The sequence below is a fragment of the Lithobates pipiens genome, unplaced genomic scaffold (assembly GCF_037356315.1).
Source record: "Lithobates pipiens isolate NorthernLeopardFrog02 unplaced genomic scaffold, aLitPip1_a1.2 Scaffold_13, whole genome shotgun sequence".
In the NCBI taxonomy this organism is placed as follows: Eukaryota; Metazoa; Chordata; class Amphibia; order Anura; family Ranidae; genus Lithobates; species Lithobates pipiens.
The window spans coordinates 255946647-255963229 of record NW_027507718.1 but is presented as its reverse complement, the minus strand read 5'-3'; the positions used below and the strand labels follow the sequence as shown (position 1 = coordinate 255963229).

The 16583-nt window shown below is 40.4% G+C and overlaps 1 protein-coding gene across 2 annotated transcripts in view; it reads right to left on the bottom strand.

Annotated features, from left to right (window-relative positions):
- CCSER1 (coiled-coil serine rich protein 1) overlaps positions 1-16583 on the bottom strand; it is a 1276606-nt gene that overhangs the window by 283751 nt on the left and 976272 nt on the right. For both annotated transcript variants that reach the window (XM_077476557.1, XM_077476558.1), the window contains one exon: positions 12889-12966. In XM_077476557.1, the coding sequence (XP_077332683.1) occupies positions 12889-12966 (78 nt within the window). The remainder of the gene's footprint in view (positions 1-12888; positions 12967-16583) is intronic.

Sequence of the window (16583 nt, the reverse complement as noted above, 5' to 3'; positions counted from 1 at the left end):
CCAGAGGTGGTTCACAGGCGTGTTTTGACTGGACTTAAATGTGAGGTCACACTCTCTGAGGTGAGCGTTCATTACCTAGAGGGGAGCACCAGTGTGTCAACACACCAACACATTTGTGTCACTGCAATAGGGATCAACTATTTATGGACTTTATGTGTTTGTCGCACTGTTTGATGTGATATATTAACGGGATATCACATACAGTGGTGTGAAAAAATGTTTGCCCCCTTCCTCATTTCCTGTTCCTTTGCATGTTTGTCACACTTAAGTGTTTCGGAACATCAAACCAATTTAAACAATAGTCAAGGACAACACAAGTAAACACAAAATGCAATTTGTAAATTAAGGTGTTTATTATTAAAGGTGAAAAAAAATCCAAACCATCATGGCCCTGTGTGAAAAAGTGATTGCCCCCTAAACCTAATAACTGGTTGGGCCACCCTTAGCAGCAACAACTGCAACCAAGCGTTTGCGATAACGTGCAATGAGGCTTTTACAGCGTCCTGGAGGAATTTTGGCCCACTCATCTTTGCAGAATTGTCCTAATTCAGTTACATTAGAGGGTTTTCGAGCATGAACGGCCTTTTTAAGGCCATACCACAACATCTCAATAGGATTCAGGTCAGGACTTTGGCTAGGCCACTCCAAAGTCTTCATTTTGTTTTTCTTCAGCCATTCGGTGGTGGACTTGCTGGTGTGTTTAGGATCATTGTCCTGCTGCAGAACCCAAGTTCGTTTCAGCTTGAGTACACGAACAGATGGTCGGACATTCTCCTTCAGGATCTCTTGGTAGACAGCAGAATTCATAGTTCCTTTTATCACGGCAAGTCTTCCAGGTCCTGAAGCAGCAAAACAGCCCCAGACCATCACACTACCACCACCATATTTTACTGTTGGTATAATGTTCTTTTTATGAAATGCAGTGTTCCTTCTACGCCAGATATACTTGGACACACACCTTCCAAAGAGTTCCACTTTTGTCTCATCGGTCCACAGAATGTTGTCCCAAAAGTCTTGGGGATCATCAAGATGTGTTGTGGAGAAATTGAGACGAGCTTTGATGTTCTTTTTGCTCAGCAGTGGTTTTCTCCTTGGAACTCTGCCATGCAGGCCATTTTTGCCCAGTCTTTTCCTGATGGTGGAGGCATGAACGCTGACCTTAACTGAGGCAAGTGAGGCCTGCAGTTCCTTGGACGTTGTTGTGGGGTCTTTTGTGACCTCTTGGATGAGTCGTCGCTGCGCTCTTGGGGTAATTTTGGGCGGCCGGCCACTCCTGGGAAGGTTCACCACTGTTCCATGTCTTCGCCATTTGTGGATAATGGCTCTCACTGTGGTTCGCTGGATTCCCAAAGCTTTGGAAATGGCTTTATAACCCTTTCCAGACTGATAGATCTCAATTACTTTCTTTCTCAATTGTTCCTGAATTTCTTTGGGTCTCGGCATGATGTGTAGCTTTTAAGGATCTTCTGGTGGACCTTACTGTGTCAAGCAGCTCCTATTTAAGTGATGCCTTGATTGTGAACAGGTGTGGCAATAATCAGGCCTGGGTGTGGCTATAGAAATTGAACTCAGGTGTGGACAACCACAGTTATAGTATGTTTTAACAAGGGGGGCAATCACTTTTTCACACAGGGCCATGATGGTTTGGATTTTTTTTTCACCTTTAATAATAAACACCTTCATTTACAAATTGCATTTTGTGTTTACTTGTGTTGTCCTTGACTATTGTTTAAATTGGTTTGATGTTCCGAAACACTTAAGTGTGACAAACATGCAAAGGAACAGGAAATGAGGAAGGGGGCAAACACTTTTTCACACCACTGTATATGCACAACAGCATTTTATTTTTTCTATGTCACTGTATTACTATTAAGCAAATTGTGATTCTATCATATTAAATTGATCCACGTGAATAGCACTTTTATTGCACTATTGTCAATTTATTTACATCAATGTATGGTAGAAGTGATTTAATTATGCAAGTTTGATTCTAGTGATTACCACTTTATTGCACTATTGTCACTTTATTCAGTCATTTTCATATACGTGTATTTTTATTTAAAGACCGCGCAGGTTTTTTTTAAACATATACACTGGTTTTGCATGAATTTATGGGACGTGATAAATGCCAGGAGCGGTCCATACAATAGCTATTTTATTATTATTATTATTTATTATTTTATTATAATTTAAGTGGAGGCTCGCAAGATTTCTTTATTTCAGAAGGATTAGAAACATGTCAGGGTTTAAATACTATTTTCCTATTAATTATATTTTCTGTCAAATATTAACATTTTAAAGCCCATTGCTGGATGAGTTAGACATTTCACCCAAACCCCACTCTCTCACCCACCCACTTGCTCCAATCACTGGAAAATATTCTTTAAAGTGGTTGAAAACCCTCACATACTGTATACCTAGTGAAGTGACTAGCATGAGATGATATACAGAGAAAAAAACTCTCCTTCATAAGTTGTACCTGTTTATTCCTTTTTTCCCAGCTCTAGCAGGCAGGTGGCAGGGATCTAAAGACTTACAGTGTAGATCTCAGTGAGTCCTGATTGGAGGGAAGGGCCACACCCTTGTCACACAGTACATGGAGAACATGCAGGTTTAAGGACAGTAATCACAGTCTGTGTGCTGGAGCTCTCCTTCCCTCATCACCTGTATAGCACCTGGTGTTGGAAAACCTGTCAGAAGTGACTCATGCTGATAGAAGAGGAACGAGGCAGCAGAGAGAAATTACAATTAGTGCTTTGGAGAGTACACAGGATAGAAGGATGTGCTTAGTTCAAATTGCATACCTGAGGTTTAAAACGACTTTAGCCACTTCCCGTCCGGTCTATAGCAGAATGATGGCTGAGCAGTGGTTCAGTCTGACACACCGCTACACCAATCTCGGTAAAGGGATTCTGAAGGAGGCTCTTTACCATGTGATCTGCCATGTCCAATTATGGCGGATCATGATGTAAACAGGAAGAGCCATTTATCGGCTTTTCCTTACTCACGTTTGACAGATGTGTGCAGAGGAGAGCCGATTGGTGGCTCTCCTGACAGGGGGGGTCTGCACTAATTGTTTATCAGTGCAGCCCCCCATGGATGCCCACAATGGACCACCAGGGATGCTGCCAGGTCCACCAGGGAAGCCCTCAACAAGTGAATGGTCAGGTAAGTCCCCTGTGGCCACCAGGGATGCCACAGTGTGCCCAATATATGCCAATCAGTATCCACAAATGGTGTCAATCAGTGCCCATTATGAATGCCTGCCAGATCAGTGATGCCCAGCAATGCCCAGCAGTGCCACCCATCAGTGTCCATCAGTGACACCCATCTGTGTCCATCAGTGCCACCTATCAGTGCCCATCCATGCCCATCCATGCCACCTATCAGTGCAACCCATAAATACCCATCAGTGCTGCATATCAGTGCCCATCAGTGCCGCCTACGACTGCCCATCAGTGCTGCATACCAGTGTCACCTATCAGTGCCAATCAGTGCTGCTTATCAGTGCCCATCAGTACCTCCTAGTACCCATCATCAGTGCCATCCCATCAGTGCCACCTCATTGGTGCCACCTCATCAGTGCCCATCATTGCCTGTCAGTGCAGCCTCATCAGTGCCCATCATTGAAGGAGAAAACTTACTTATTTACAAAATTTAATAACAGATACAAAGAAAACTTTTTTTTTTAAATGTTTGTTGCGCAAAAAATAAAAACTCCAGCAGTGATCAAATACTACCAAAATAAAGCTCTGTTTAGGTGCATAACTGCGCAATTGTTATTCAAATTGAAACAGTGCTGAAAGCTAAAAATTGGCCTGGGCAGGAAGGGGGTGTAAGTGCCTGGTATTGATGTGGTTAAAGTAGAACTGAAAGCAAGCTTTTTTTTTTTTTTTTTTACATTTAAGATAAAGTAAGGCGTATTATGACCCCTGGTCCATTGTAGAGATTTCCCCTCACTTTCTATCTTTTAGCCAAAAGAAGTGATTGAATCCCCTGTTGTCACCAAGGCCATTGAAACTAGTGTCCACACTAGAAGATTTTTACTCTATTCCTGTTCTGGGGACAACCCAAATATTTTTATTTTATTTTACTTTTGGTAATAACTGTAAAGGCCGCGTACACACGCGGGGACTGTTCGCCCAACTTTGTCCGTCAAACAGTTTCAGCAAACAGTCCGCTCAAAATTAGCATGGACGGACTTGCCCACACACGACGAACGAACAGTTTGCTGAAACCGTGCGCGATGACGTGAACGGCACGTACGACGGGACGGAAAATACAACGTCCTATACACTGCATTATAACTTTCGGCGTGTAAATCCTTTCTGAGCATGCGCGGAACTTAGTTTGAGGAACAAGCCTACACACGAGGGGACTGTTCACTGAAACAAAGTTTCAGCGGACAGTTTTACGGAATTTCCGAAAAACCTTGTTCAGCGGACTGTTCGCTGAAACTGTCCGCTGAAAGCCCACACACGAGCGGACTGTCCGCCGAAACACTGTTCAGCGGACAAAGTTGGGCGAACAGTCCCCGCGTGTGTACGCGGCCTAAACAGGACAAATAGAGATGGAAAATCTCAACAATAGGGGCACAGACAGTAAAAATAAACCTGACAGGTGTTCTAATCACTCGCCACTCCATCCAAAATTACACATTGTGAAAAAAGTTATACCTTTAGTTATACTTTAAAGGCTGGGGAGTCTTTTTTTTTCTAACAGTAGTGCATACAGGTTTCCATATGCTGCATTACATAAATACACCTGGCAGTACTAGCATGGTTGAACTGAGGATCCCATCACCCAGCTCACAGCTAGCCAGCTGGGATGATCAGTCCTCAAAAGGAGATAGTGCTGCCATAATAGTTATCAGACAGAATTTCTTGATTAATTAAATGTGAATGTAGTCAGGGACTAGGAAGTTAGGGACAGTTTAAAAGTCCCCTAGAGCATATTTCTCTCTACCTACTAAGCAATCAAAACCTGGACAGCAAGTGAGAAGAAATCTCCTCATGGGCACACCGACAGCAATAAAATCCTGGCTGAGGATTCAAACCTTCCTCATTAAGCTAGAAAATGTGTTTTTCTTGCTGCCTTCTTGACTACATAAAATATAAATGCATTTTGTGTGCACAAAATTGTAATGAGAATGTGAACTTCCAATGTGCACCCCAAAAGGCTGTGAGAGGACCCAGGGCAGCCATGTTGTTCAGGATTCATAGGTCAAAAGGAGGCACATAACAGCAGCAATGCCCTTTACATAATCCCAGGGAGGCATCTTTTACAGTTAACACATTTTTCACTGTATTCCAAAACATTCTTATTTTTTTTTAACCTTTTTTTTACTTGACCTTTTCCTTGAAACTACTTGCCAGTCCTCATGTATTGGTTTGGGTGCAAGTGGTGTTAGATCATGTGGCGCTTGTGAAGCTTGTGGGGATATTATGCCCTATTGACACAGCCTTGCAAGCCCTTCATCTAGGTTGAAGACAAGTACTGTGGCCCTATTGTGTGTAATCATCAATTTTGCAGGATACTTCCAATTATGGGGAATTTTGTGGTTCAGGAATGCTTTGGTGATGGTGGCTAGGTTGCGATGCTGTTGGAGGGTGTATTTCAACAGGTCTGGGAGCAAAATTATATCCGCATACTGCGGTGGTTTGTTGTCATCTCTGCGTGCAGCTATTAAAATTTGTTCTTTAAAGTGGTAATAGTACATTTTTAAGAGGACATCTCTGGGAGTGTTGTCCGGTAGGAATGACGGCTTTGGAATTCTGTGAATTCTGTCACTTATCAAGTCTTGTGGCGTCAGGTTGGGAATTAGCGCAGAAAATAGCATTTAGGCATATTGAAGCAGCTGTGTGGCTGGTATGGCCTCTGGGATTCCTCTGATTTTTATATTCTGCCTTCTAGACCTGTCTTCTAGATCTGCCACTTTATTCCGAAACCATATTATTTCCTCGTTGTGAGACGAGTGTGCGTCTACCAGTGTATTGTGGGAAATGGAGTAGTCCACCATCTGCTTTTCCATGTGGTCCACTCTTCCCCCCAGGGCCTGTACTTCCCTTTGGCAAGTCTGTTTATCTGCCATGAGGTCTGCCTGCAGGGATGCCTTAAGTGACAGCAGCATTTCTTTTAGGACTGTGTCTGATACCGATTTATTTGAGATAAATAGGCTGCTATGGGATCAGGGGTTTGGGTTTGTGTTCCCTCCATTAGGCTCTCCGCCCCCGCTTACCTCCATGCCAGCGTCCTGCTGCAGGCTGTCTGGGTACTCTGTTCTCTTTTTTTGCTTTACTGGGCTGCTCACTGTTGGACTGGCTGGTCCTGAAGGACGAGCTGCTGCAGTGTGGGCTTGTTCTGCTTAGAGCTCCTTTGCCTGCTTCTGGGGCTGTTGTGGCTGTATGTCGGAGCGGGAGCCGTCGCTGTCATCTTGCGCCTGCTCGTGTGGAAGGACGAAGCTTCTGTGGCTGCGGGGCTTCATTTTTGTGTTTTGGCATGGCCGGGCACTGCAGCGATGTCCGTCAGGTCTGTGCCTGCCTTTGTGGGCGGCGATGTGCCGGTAATCGCGGTGGATGCCATCCTCTCTCTGGCGTCCGAGTGTAGCTTATTGATCAATCATCCATTCCGGAGCTCAGTCGGCGCTCCCCGATAAAAAAGCTATCTTGAGCATTTCAGTTGCTGGCTGGAGTGTGCATGCTACATGATGGTACCATGATATTATTTTTTTCATAAGTATTCATAGGTAATTTATAAGAAGACATGAGAAAACAGATCTGCCAGTTAGTCTGATTCACAGCCAGTAGATATTCATAAATAATTTTGTGTAATTGAGGATCCAGGCTGCAAAGCTTTTTAAATATGTTTCCTTTTTTTTTTGCACTTACGTCCCATACAGATGATCTATAAACTAAAAGAACACCTCAACTACCACTTTAAATGGACATTTTCCTTTCAATTGATTTCATTTAATATGAAAGCTAATGGGTACATTAAATTTAATAACATTTCCAAGAACACAACCATCATATGTAAGAAAACTGAAGTGGTCCTTCATGTCAAGCGATAAACGTTCTTTAGAAGGCCACAGCTTTTCATGGTTTTCTTTTTTTCCTGTGCTTATGGAATTCAATGAATAAGTGAAAAAAACCTGCTTACCCAATGAGATAAGATCCAGTCAGACAAATAATTATTCTGAGCCTAGAAATACACTTATTTTCATAAAAAAACAATAGTCTCTTAACAGCATTTGGATGGATTGAATCGACTCTGTATTATTTGTTTACATTAATAATAAAAGGAAATTGCTGGGTTGACAAGAAATCACATTTTAAGCTACAATACTCAGCAGTCAAGAAAACTGAAGAGAATAGTCATAATTCTCTTCCCCACAACACTATAGAAAAAGCTTTGGCTAGCCTTTGACCTCTAGCTGATGAAACTAAAACATTAGTGCATCAAAGTGAAAGTAACAGTGTGGATGATTACAACCCAACTCTGGGCAATTCATTTTTGTTTGCTATAATTTGTGCCACCCCCCAAGCTGATATACTTCATTCCACAGTCCTGCATACAGTTTGATCATTTTTCCAATCCCTCTTGCCAACCACATTACAAGCAATGTAGAGCCGTCAGTTACGACTTGTCTTGTAGTGTACATGATCATGCATAAGTGCCTACCCATATTTCAGACTTTGAGTGAAGAGGACTGGAGCTTTGTCTGCACTATGGACTTAAGTAAGTGTTGTTATTTTAGATTATTCTTCCGACAATAATTTCTACAAGCCGAAGGGGCACAATTTTTCATAAATTGTTAAGTGTGCCGAATTCAACTTTAATTACCTTTTTCTGCAGACTGTTTAAATTTGATTGTAAAGTCTTCCAATTGTGGTCAATCATTGGGCCAATGCCAAGTTTCATTGCTGTGGGAGTATATTAGCCCACCCCACTGTCCACAGACACATTGAGTGCTCCAGTGGCTCTTACTTTGCTTGGTGAACTGATGTACAGTAGGACATTATCTATTGTGGTCAGTTGGTACTTACCCACCTTCTTTTCAGGTTCCTCACAGTTCTCTGGAGTTTCTGCAATTCTCCAGCAGGTGGGAGTCCTAGTCTGTTTGGGGGTGAGGGGTTTAATGGGGTTGGTCAGGTGTTTGGTTTGGGGGGAGAGGGGATTGTGGGGTCAGTCCTCTTCTGGGTGAGGCGTCAGTACATGAAGAGGGGAGGAGTTGGGGTGGTTGCGTGTTTTCGGGTTGCCATTTCCTTTCATACTTTTTTGTATGGTCACAAGTTTTGTAACAAATAATGTTTTGTGGTGGCTTTAAGCTGGTGTCCGATCCCTTTTTTCTTGTTTTGTTTTGGTAGATTTCATTTTAGGGGACACCCCCCACCATTTGAATAAGGCACCACATCACAAGGGGGTGAATCCCATCACTATTTTCTCTTTAGGTGTACATCTGTGACTTAGCTGATGGATTTGCAGCACAGTACTTTCTTTATACTATTTACTAAAAAAAGGAAGTACTGAATAGAATATAAATACTATATATTATTTGGTATAATTTTATCCAACTGAGCTAATTCATATACATAAATTAACTCAAAGGTCAACTATACCTATAACCACTGAGAGGGCTATGAATTCAGAAAAATACAGTGTCCTTCTTAATTACTGTATCTCAGACTGATTTAATACACTAAGCATACTGTATGTAGCATGAAGTGGCTATCTGAAACACAGGTAGACTATCAACTAACTTAACACAAGAAGGGGAAGCAGGTGTTTGTTCCTACAGTGTATCAAATTCTGCTCAGCCTTGAACAGAAAAAATATACTAAGCCATATGGCTGTATAAACTGGGAGCTTAGGGAAATGCTGGCTTTTACTGCACTAAAATAAGTCCAGACTGCAGTGTCAGTTCACATTAACTCTGTTGTCCCATTCACTCGAGTAGATTTCCTGGGCATCCACATAGTAGGTCTGCTGACATCTAGAGCAAATCTTCTTATTTTATAAAAGCATGAGCGGCAACTTAGATCCAGTGCCATAGATTATGCATTGCTCTGTATCATTGTCGGACATGTGTGATGCTCTATTAAGCAGAACTATAGTATATTGGGTAAAGAAAATAATAAGATCTGGATACCAAAAGTCCTAAAATACATATCCTGGGGTCCCATTAATTAACAGAAATCTGCACAATTATTCATGTTTCAAAATCATATCAATTAAAGGTAATCCACACCATGACAATACTTCCTGTAGTGACAAGCTAATGAAAAGGCTGTCATATGAGATATCTTATGTAGCATTCGGATGGCATACATCAAAACAGAAAGCATAATAATCCTTGCATATCTAGTAATCCATTAGATGTAATACTCATAAGCATACAGTATGTCAAGTAAGTAGACACATGCATATGATTTGTTTAATAACAACAGCCTACAAATTTAACCTTCCATGAAAACAGCAGCCCAGAGCACACGTTTATTAAACCAGATCTGTTGCACTTTTCCTGTACGTGTGTTTGGTGGATGTTATGTCATCAGCAATCTAGGCTAGGAGAGGACTTTTCATTTCTGTTATAGATTTCTCTTGTGAGTACCCTACTTATTAAAACACAACGGTTTTAAATGATATTAAACCATTTCCCTTCATTTTTTCCACATAATCCTATTGCATATTCTGTCTATTAAGGCTATTGTGAGCCCATGGTGGATTTGTTCTTGGCCGGTCATCTCTATGCTATTGATGCACTAAAAATTCACACATGCACTTAAGACCTACAGTGTTAGGGGTCCAGCACTTCTGGTAAGAAGTCTGTATGTATGATGGCGGTGGAGCAAAGAAGTCAGCACAATTTGAAGTATTTCATCACAAGATCATCACACTTTAATCACCAACAATGTGAATTGTTTTCACATCTTCTTTATGTATTGTGGATCTCATTTATATACATTTTTTCAGCTTGCTTTTACACTTATTTATACTGGTCTATAGATGAATGTCCACTATGAACTGATTTAAAGGAACAGTGCGCTTTAGGCCGCGTACACACGCGGGGACTGTTCGCCCAACTTTGTCCGCTGAACAGTGTTTCGGCGGACAGTCCGCTCGTGTGTGGGCTTTCAGCGGACAGTTTCAGCGAACAGTCCGCTGAACAAGGTTTTTCGGAAATTCCGTAAAACTGTACGCTGAAACTTTGTTTCAGCGAACAGTCCCCTCGTGTGTAGGCTTGTTCGTCAAACTAAGTTCCGCGCATGCTCAGAAAGGATTTACACGCCGAAAGTTATAATGCAGTGTATAGGACGTTGTATTTTCCGTCCCGTCGTACGTGCCGTTCACGTCATCGCGCACGGTTTCAGCAAACTGTTCGTTCGTCGTGTGTGGGCAAGTCCGTCCATGCTAATTTTGAGCGGACTGTTTGCTGAAACTGTTTGACGGACAAAGTTGGGCGAACAGTCCCCGCGTGTGTACGCGGCCTCATTGTTTAAACTGAGTGTATAGTAATCACATATAGAGAAAGTGGAACATACAGAATTTACTTAGTGTGTTTGCCTTGTGTTTGGATAAAAGGGAGTGTAGCTTTCCCCTTCCCCTTTTTTAGGTTGATACACTGAGCACAGAAGTATATACTGGTTATATTTATATTTTTCAGAGCACAAGTTTGCAAACATTAGAGGGGAAAGCATGTATCCAAACTTGTATTCCACTTTACTTTGTTCAGTAACCAGTGTTTGTATTTTCCAACAAAAGTGCAAACATTTTGATCCCAACATCATTCAGTGCAATAGATCTGTTTCTACATTTTGTAATCATCCGGGCGAATATGGACTGTACACATATGTGCCTCCTGCATTTGTTAAAACTCCATAAATGCTGCAACTTGTTGGCAGCAAAACCAGCAGATATGAGTACATGAGTGCCACACATCATACCTGACCCTGCCTGCAATAGTTTCAGTATGTAATATAAATAATGAACATAAAAGTGACCAGGACTGTACCTGCAGTGTATTAATGTCTGTCAGAAACATAATGCTTGACATGGATTATAGGCACTGAAATAGTATATCACCAAATGGTGCATACTGTAAGTTCAGTAACTGATAACAGTGTATAGAAGGTCACAAAGTTCTGCTCCGCAGCCAACAAAGTTCACCACTTTTGTTAAACCTATGACACTGAGACTCTGGGCAACACAGTCAACTTAAAATACATAACTTTATAAAATACTGGAACAATCTCACATGGCCTGATAATTATGGCTGAAGCATATATCCATAAGATGCCATGGCATCTGATCATGAGTCAGCAGGACAGGCTAATCACAAGCATCACATGATATAGAAGCCAGGATATCAGTTCTATCCCAAAAGTTTGGAGAGGTTCTGTTGTTCAAGGCATATGTTCTCAGCCCGTTTTGGCTACCCCTGTGTGCCCTGATTTGCTGCTCCCTCACTGGGATAATATCCGTTCCAGCCTTACATATATTTTTACAGCATATGCTGTTTGGCTATCTATCAAGACTCATGAGAAGTGGGAAATGGTTTTCTGCTCCCCTTTATTCAACTTGTCCAGTCTTGCTATGCGATTCAGCAGTCTTTGAAGCGCGAGGTACCATCTGTTTCAACTGTGCTGTGCACTATTTAAAAGGAAAACATGATCTAACTATATCAGCATGCTTCCATTTAACCCCTGAGGAAGGAAATGAATACAATATCAATCTATCCTTTTGGCTTTTTTCCGAAACATGTTGGGATTTGTTGTGACCACCACTTACATTCGTCTTTATGTCCAGAATATCTGTGTGTCTCTACATTTAGCAGCTGTTACATCATATTTGTATGTATTCTATTCCAATGTTTTTAGATGTTTATTGTCTATATCATTTTGTATTTAGCTACTGAATAAAATGTATATATTTTTATACTATTCTAGCACCATTGTTCTCAATATCTGGTCAATTTTCTTACCCGCACTATCCCTTGGTGCATTTTCTCCAAGTTCTATGATATAGAAGCCATGCCACCTCTTGGGCATTTAAGTCTAACAAAAGAGCAGCTGGGAGGTCATTATACAAAGACAAAATTGTATTCCTAAATTCATCATATAATGTTCTTTTGTTACCCAGTAAAACATGGTATATAAATCAGTGCAATAATATAAATAATGCAATTCCTTCCCCCAAACCTGCTGCAGTCCCAAACAAATGAATAAAGCTCCCAGCAATGAAAAAAAAGTCACAATACATAAATGTTCCCATCTCTGGGTGTTAACAGAGAGGGGGATAGTTCCAAAAGAATGGTCTTGGTTTCTCTTACAAGGCCATAGGCCTCACCACACATGCCTCTCAAATAAGGTCCGCACTCCTCAGCCATCTTATCCTCCACTCTTTCAGACCCAAAACCCCTCTTTTCTATTGCTCCCGCCATACTATCCTTAGCTTCATGACAATGGGTGGGTAAAACCTATTAAGGGCAGTAATCCCCTCTTACAAGTGCTGGGATCATAGATGCCAGAATGAAGAAGTGGGATACAGCTGTATCCAATGTGCAGGCCATGCCTTCTGAATTGTTTTGACTGTGTGGTGGCATCCTTAAAGAGTGAATCTGTCATACTCTGTACACAGAAAATTGCTTGGATCAGGAAGATTTTTTTTTTTGGCCTCCAAGCAATTTTTAATCATTATTTAACTCTGCTATAAATTCTAATTGTGTTATACAATCTATAGTGGGAAATATTTTTCCCTCTATAAAAAATAAATATCTCTATAATTGTTTTGTTTTGAAATTTTTAGTACAATTTCCAAAAATATAGTCTTGATTTAAGTTGCACATAAAGTGCATAGCCAAAGATGTTTACTAAAAGCCAAGTATCATACCTTAAAAGGATGGTTCCTTTCGGCAATAGGGCTAATTGGAAGTGAAGCTGTGCTACTTGCTGGGCTCATCTCAGTGCTCTGTAAGCGAAATAGACAAAACAGGTGTTTACTCTTTCAATATAAACATCAAAGAGCATACAAAAGACACAGAAGAGATAGATTGCTGTTCAAATGCTTGCACAAACAGCACCTTAGATCAAATTTATATCAGTATCTCGTGCTTTTACAGCTTCTTTTGGTTGGTGTACATGTTATAGTGCCATTCAGTCAAACAAATGCTAAAGTCCTTTGACAGCTTGTCTACACATTCCTAGGAGGATTGTGATAGCAGCAAAACCAAAAGATAAAGTTGTCTACAATGTACAAATGTGGTAATGTGACAGCAAGGGGACATGGTTAATGTGAAGAGTAAGAAACTTGATTCAAGGGAAAATCCACCAATACACAAATATGTGACATGCAACAGATGGGTGCAAACAAGTAAAAAGCATACATGATACTATCTGAATGTGAAAAGGGCACAAACTGCTGCTGAATAATAAAAAAAAAATCGCAATAAATATTTGTGTAAACAATACAAACAAAACAATGAATGCAGTTCAATAAAAATATTAGCTCACTGTACTTCTTTCTAGTCAAAGTGCTAACATTTGAAATTCCGGATGGGCATAACCTTATAAGGCTTAGGAGATAGAAGCGGGTGGGGCAATGGAAGATTTTGAAATCTAGGCTGGGCATATAACCATAAAAGGCTTGAGGGGTAAAAAGGGGGTGCAGCATAGCGCAGTAAAATGTTTACAGACAGAGCTAATATTTGTTTTTCATTTTAGCTGTCTCTACCTTTGGATCTAGTGACTATTTTGATTTTCAGTTATCCCTGAACCTCTTTTTTTTTTCATCATGTGCTCAAGGTTAGTTGCCCAAGTTTGTAACATTTGCTTTAATATTCATAAACAAGAACATTGAATATTTAACAGTCCATTCGCACAAGGGCAACATGACTTCTAGCGTGACTTTGGGAGGCAACTTGGACACGACTTGAGTATGAATCACAGCATGACTTGAGGCAACTTACAAGGCAACTTGAAGTTGCCTCCAGGACAGGGGAATTTGCCAGTGGCCAATCACATAATAATCAGTTCTGTGGGAGGGAGGGGTTTGCCTAGAAAACAATTTTTACTTCCTGGAAAGTTGCTTCAGTTAAGACAGGGGATCAGACTTGGAGGCAACTGCTATTGAAATCAATGGGTACAAGTTGCCTAGAAGTCGGATTGAAGTAGTACAGGAAACTTTTCTGAAGTCGGAGCGACTTCAGTAGTGTACATTAAGACGGCTCTCATTCACTTACATTGTTTTTATCATGTTGCGCGACTTGAGGCAACTTGGGATGACTTCAAGTCGGATCCAAAGTTGCTCCTGTGTGAATGGACTCTTAAGCACCCACCATTAACCCAGTTATATAATAACTATATTCTTCATTATGCACATTATATACAGTACCTACTAAAAAGCATATACCCACAATTGATTCCTATCACAGTAAAATAGATCAAGTCTAAAATTATCTATGAAATACAAACCCCAAATTGTGTACATGATTATATACTGATGTGATAACATAATTATAGATTCATTATATATACTGTGAATGTTACTCAATCTTCATATAAAGAAGACTTTTGAAAGAAAATAATGGGCTAGCTTGTCTAAAATCTGCAAGGAAGCAACTAAAACATATAAGCTAAAAAAAATAAAAAAACTAAGGACAAATGAAGGAAAACCAAAAATGATGAACAAAAAAAAATCTGAAAAAAATGGAAAAGGGGATGGAAGAGAGAATAAAGTTTACGGTTAATTTAGAGTAATACAATTCTAAAAAAAAGGGAACTTTTTAAAATAATAATAATAATAATAATAATTATAATAATAATAATAATATATGCAATGTATTTTTAACAATTACAGGTCTGCTGATATTGACGCTATATGCAGGACAAGCTTTAATTGTAAAGTTTAAACTCTTGCTAGGCTGGCTTTGGATCTGGCACCATTTTTATTAATTTCAGAGCTTGTAATTTTTATTGTAATATGTTACACTACTTTGTAATAATTATATATATTCTCTTCGAACGTATTATGTTTTTTCAGCAAGTCCGTCTCTTTGAAGCTCCTGAAGAAGCGCAAGTCACATAACATGTAGAGCTCTAACAGCTGTAATATTCAGTTGCAAACAATATTTTCAGTAACCTGTTGCATTGGTGTAATGGATATATTTGGTGTGATCACCGCTGTATATTTTAAAGTGTAGCTTAAAGAAAAAAATAGCACATAGGACAGAACTTGCAGTCAGTAGGACATGTTCCTTGCACTGGTTCCTCTTCTTTCAGTAGAAATCCTCCTCTGACCCTGCCCTCCCCTCCCCCACCCCACCACAATAATCTTCAGGTACAGCAAGGGTTAATACAACTTAGATCCATAGAAGCTGTAGTATGACTTCTATGAATAGAGCAGCTAGGCAGAAAGGATGTGCATAGTCAGGCTCTCTTAATGTAGTATTAACCCCCCTCTCCACTGAAAAAAAGTGGTGGTGGGGCTGGGGGTCAGGGACAGAGGAAGATTTCATTTAAAGAAGAGGCATCGGCACATGGTCCACGTTCTACTGAATGTAACCTGGGACCACAAAAAAAAAGTGTCCAGAATGGTGAGCAGGAGGAGCCAAATGCTTTGTATAAAGCTGAAAGCGTTCAGCTCTGAGCATTTTCAGCTTCAAAGCTGTAATTCCCCAGCTTCTCTGGCTGGGAAAGTAACTAATCAAGCGTGATCTGAGTTTGAATAGCTGCAGGGGAGGCATTAGGGATCCAAAAGATCCCTGATGTCTCCTTAAAGAGTCCCTGTCACCTGTCACACATGCATGAACTTCATGTACATTTGCATTTGGGTATGTACCAAGGCAATGGTGTGCTTTTTAAGTGTTTTTAAATGTATTTTTTAACTTTGTTGCTACTACAAGGGTGCTAACAAGCTCCCTATGTGATAGCATTGCAGAGTGACAGGTTCCTGTTATGAAGACATAAAGGGTCTATTATCTCCTCAATGTCTCCCTGTCCTCCACTGCAGCTAATCAACCACAAATTGTGAGGGAGAGGGTGGCACGTTCAGAGAAAATCACTTTTATTTGAAAGTCAGATGAAAAAATGAATACCAAGCTGTGAGCTTGCTTTAAACTTTTGGACACCAGGATGTTTATACATTGCCTTGAAAAATATTCATGCCCCTTGAAATTTTCCACATTTTGTCATGTTACAACCAAAAATGTAAATGTATTTTTTGGGGATTTTATGTGATGGACCAACACAAAGCGGCACATAATTGTGAAGTAGAAGGAAAATTATAAATGGTTTTCAAATTTTTTTTTACAATTAAATATCTGAAAAGTGTGGTGTGCATTTGTATTCAGCCCCCTTTACTCTGATACCCCTAACTAAAATCTAGTGGAACCAATTGCCTTCAGAAGTCACCTAAATAGTAAATAGAGTCCACCTGTGTGTGATTTAATCTCAGTATAAATACAGCTGTTCTGTGAAGCCCTCAGAAGTTTGTTAGAGAACCTTTGTGAACAAACAGCATCATGAAGGCCAAGGAACACACCAGACAGGACAGGGATAATGTTGTGGAGAAGTTTAAAGCAGTATTGG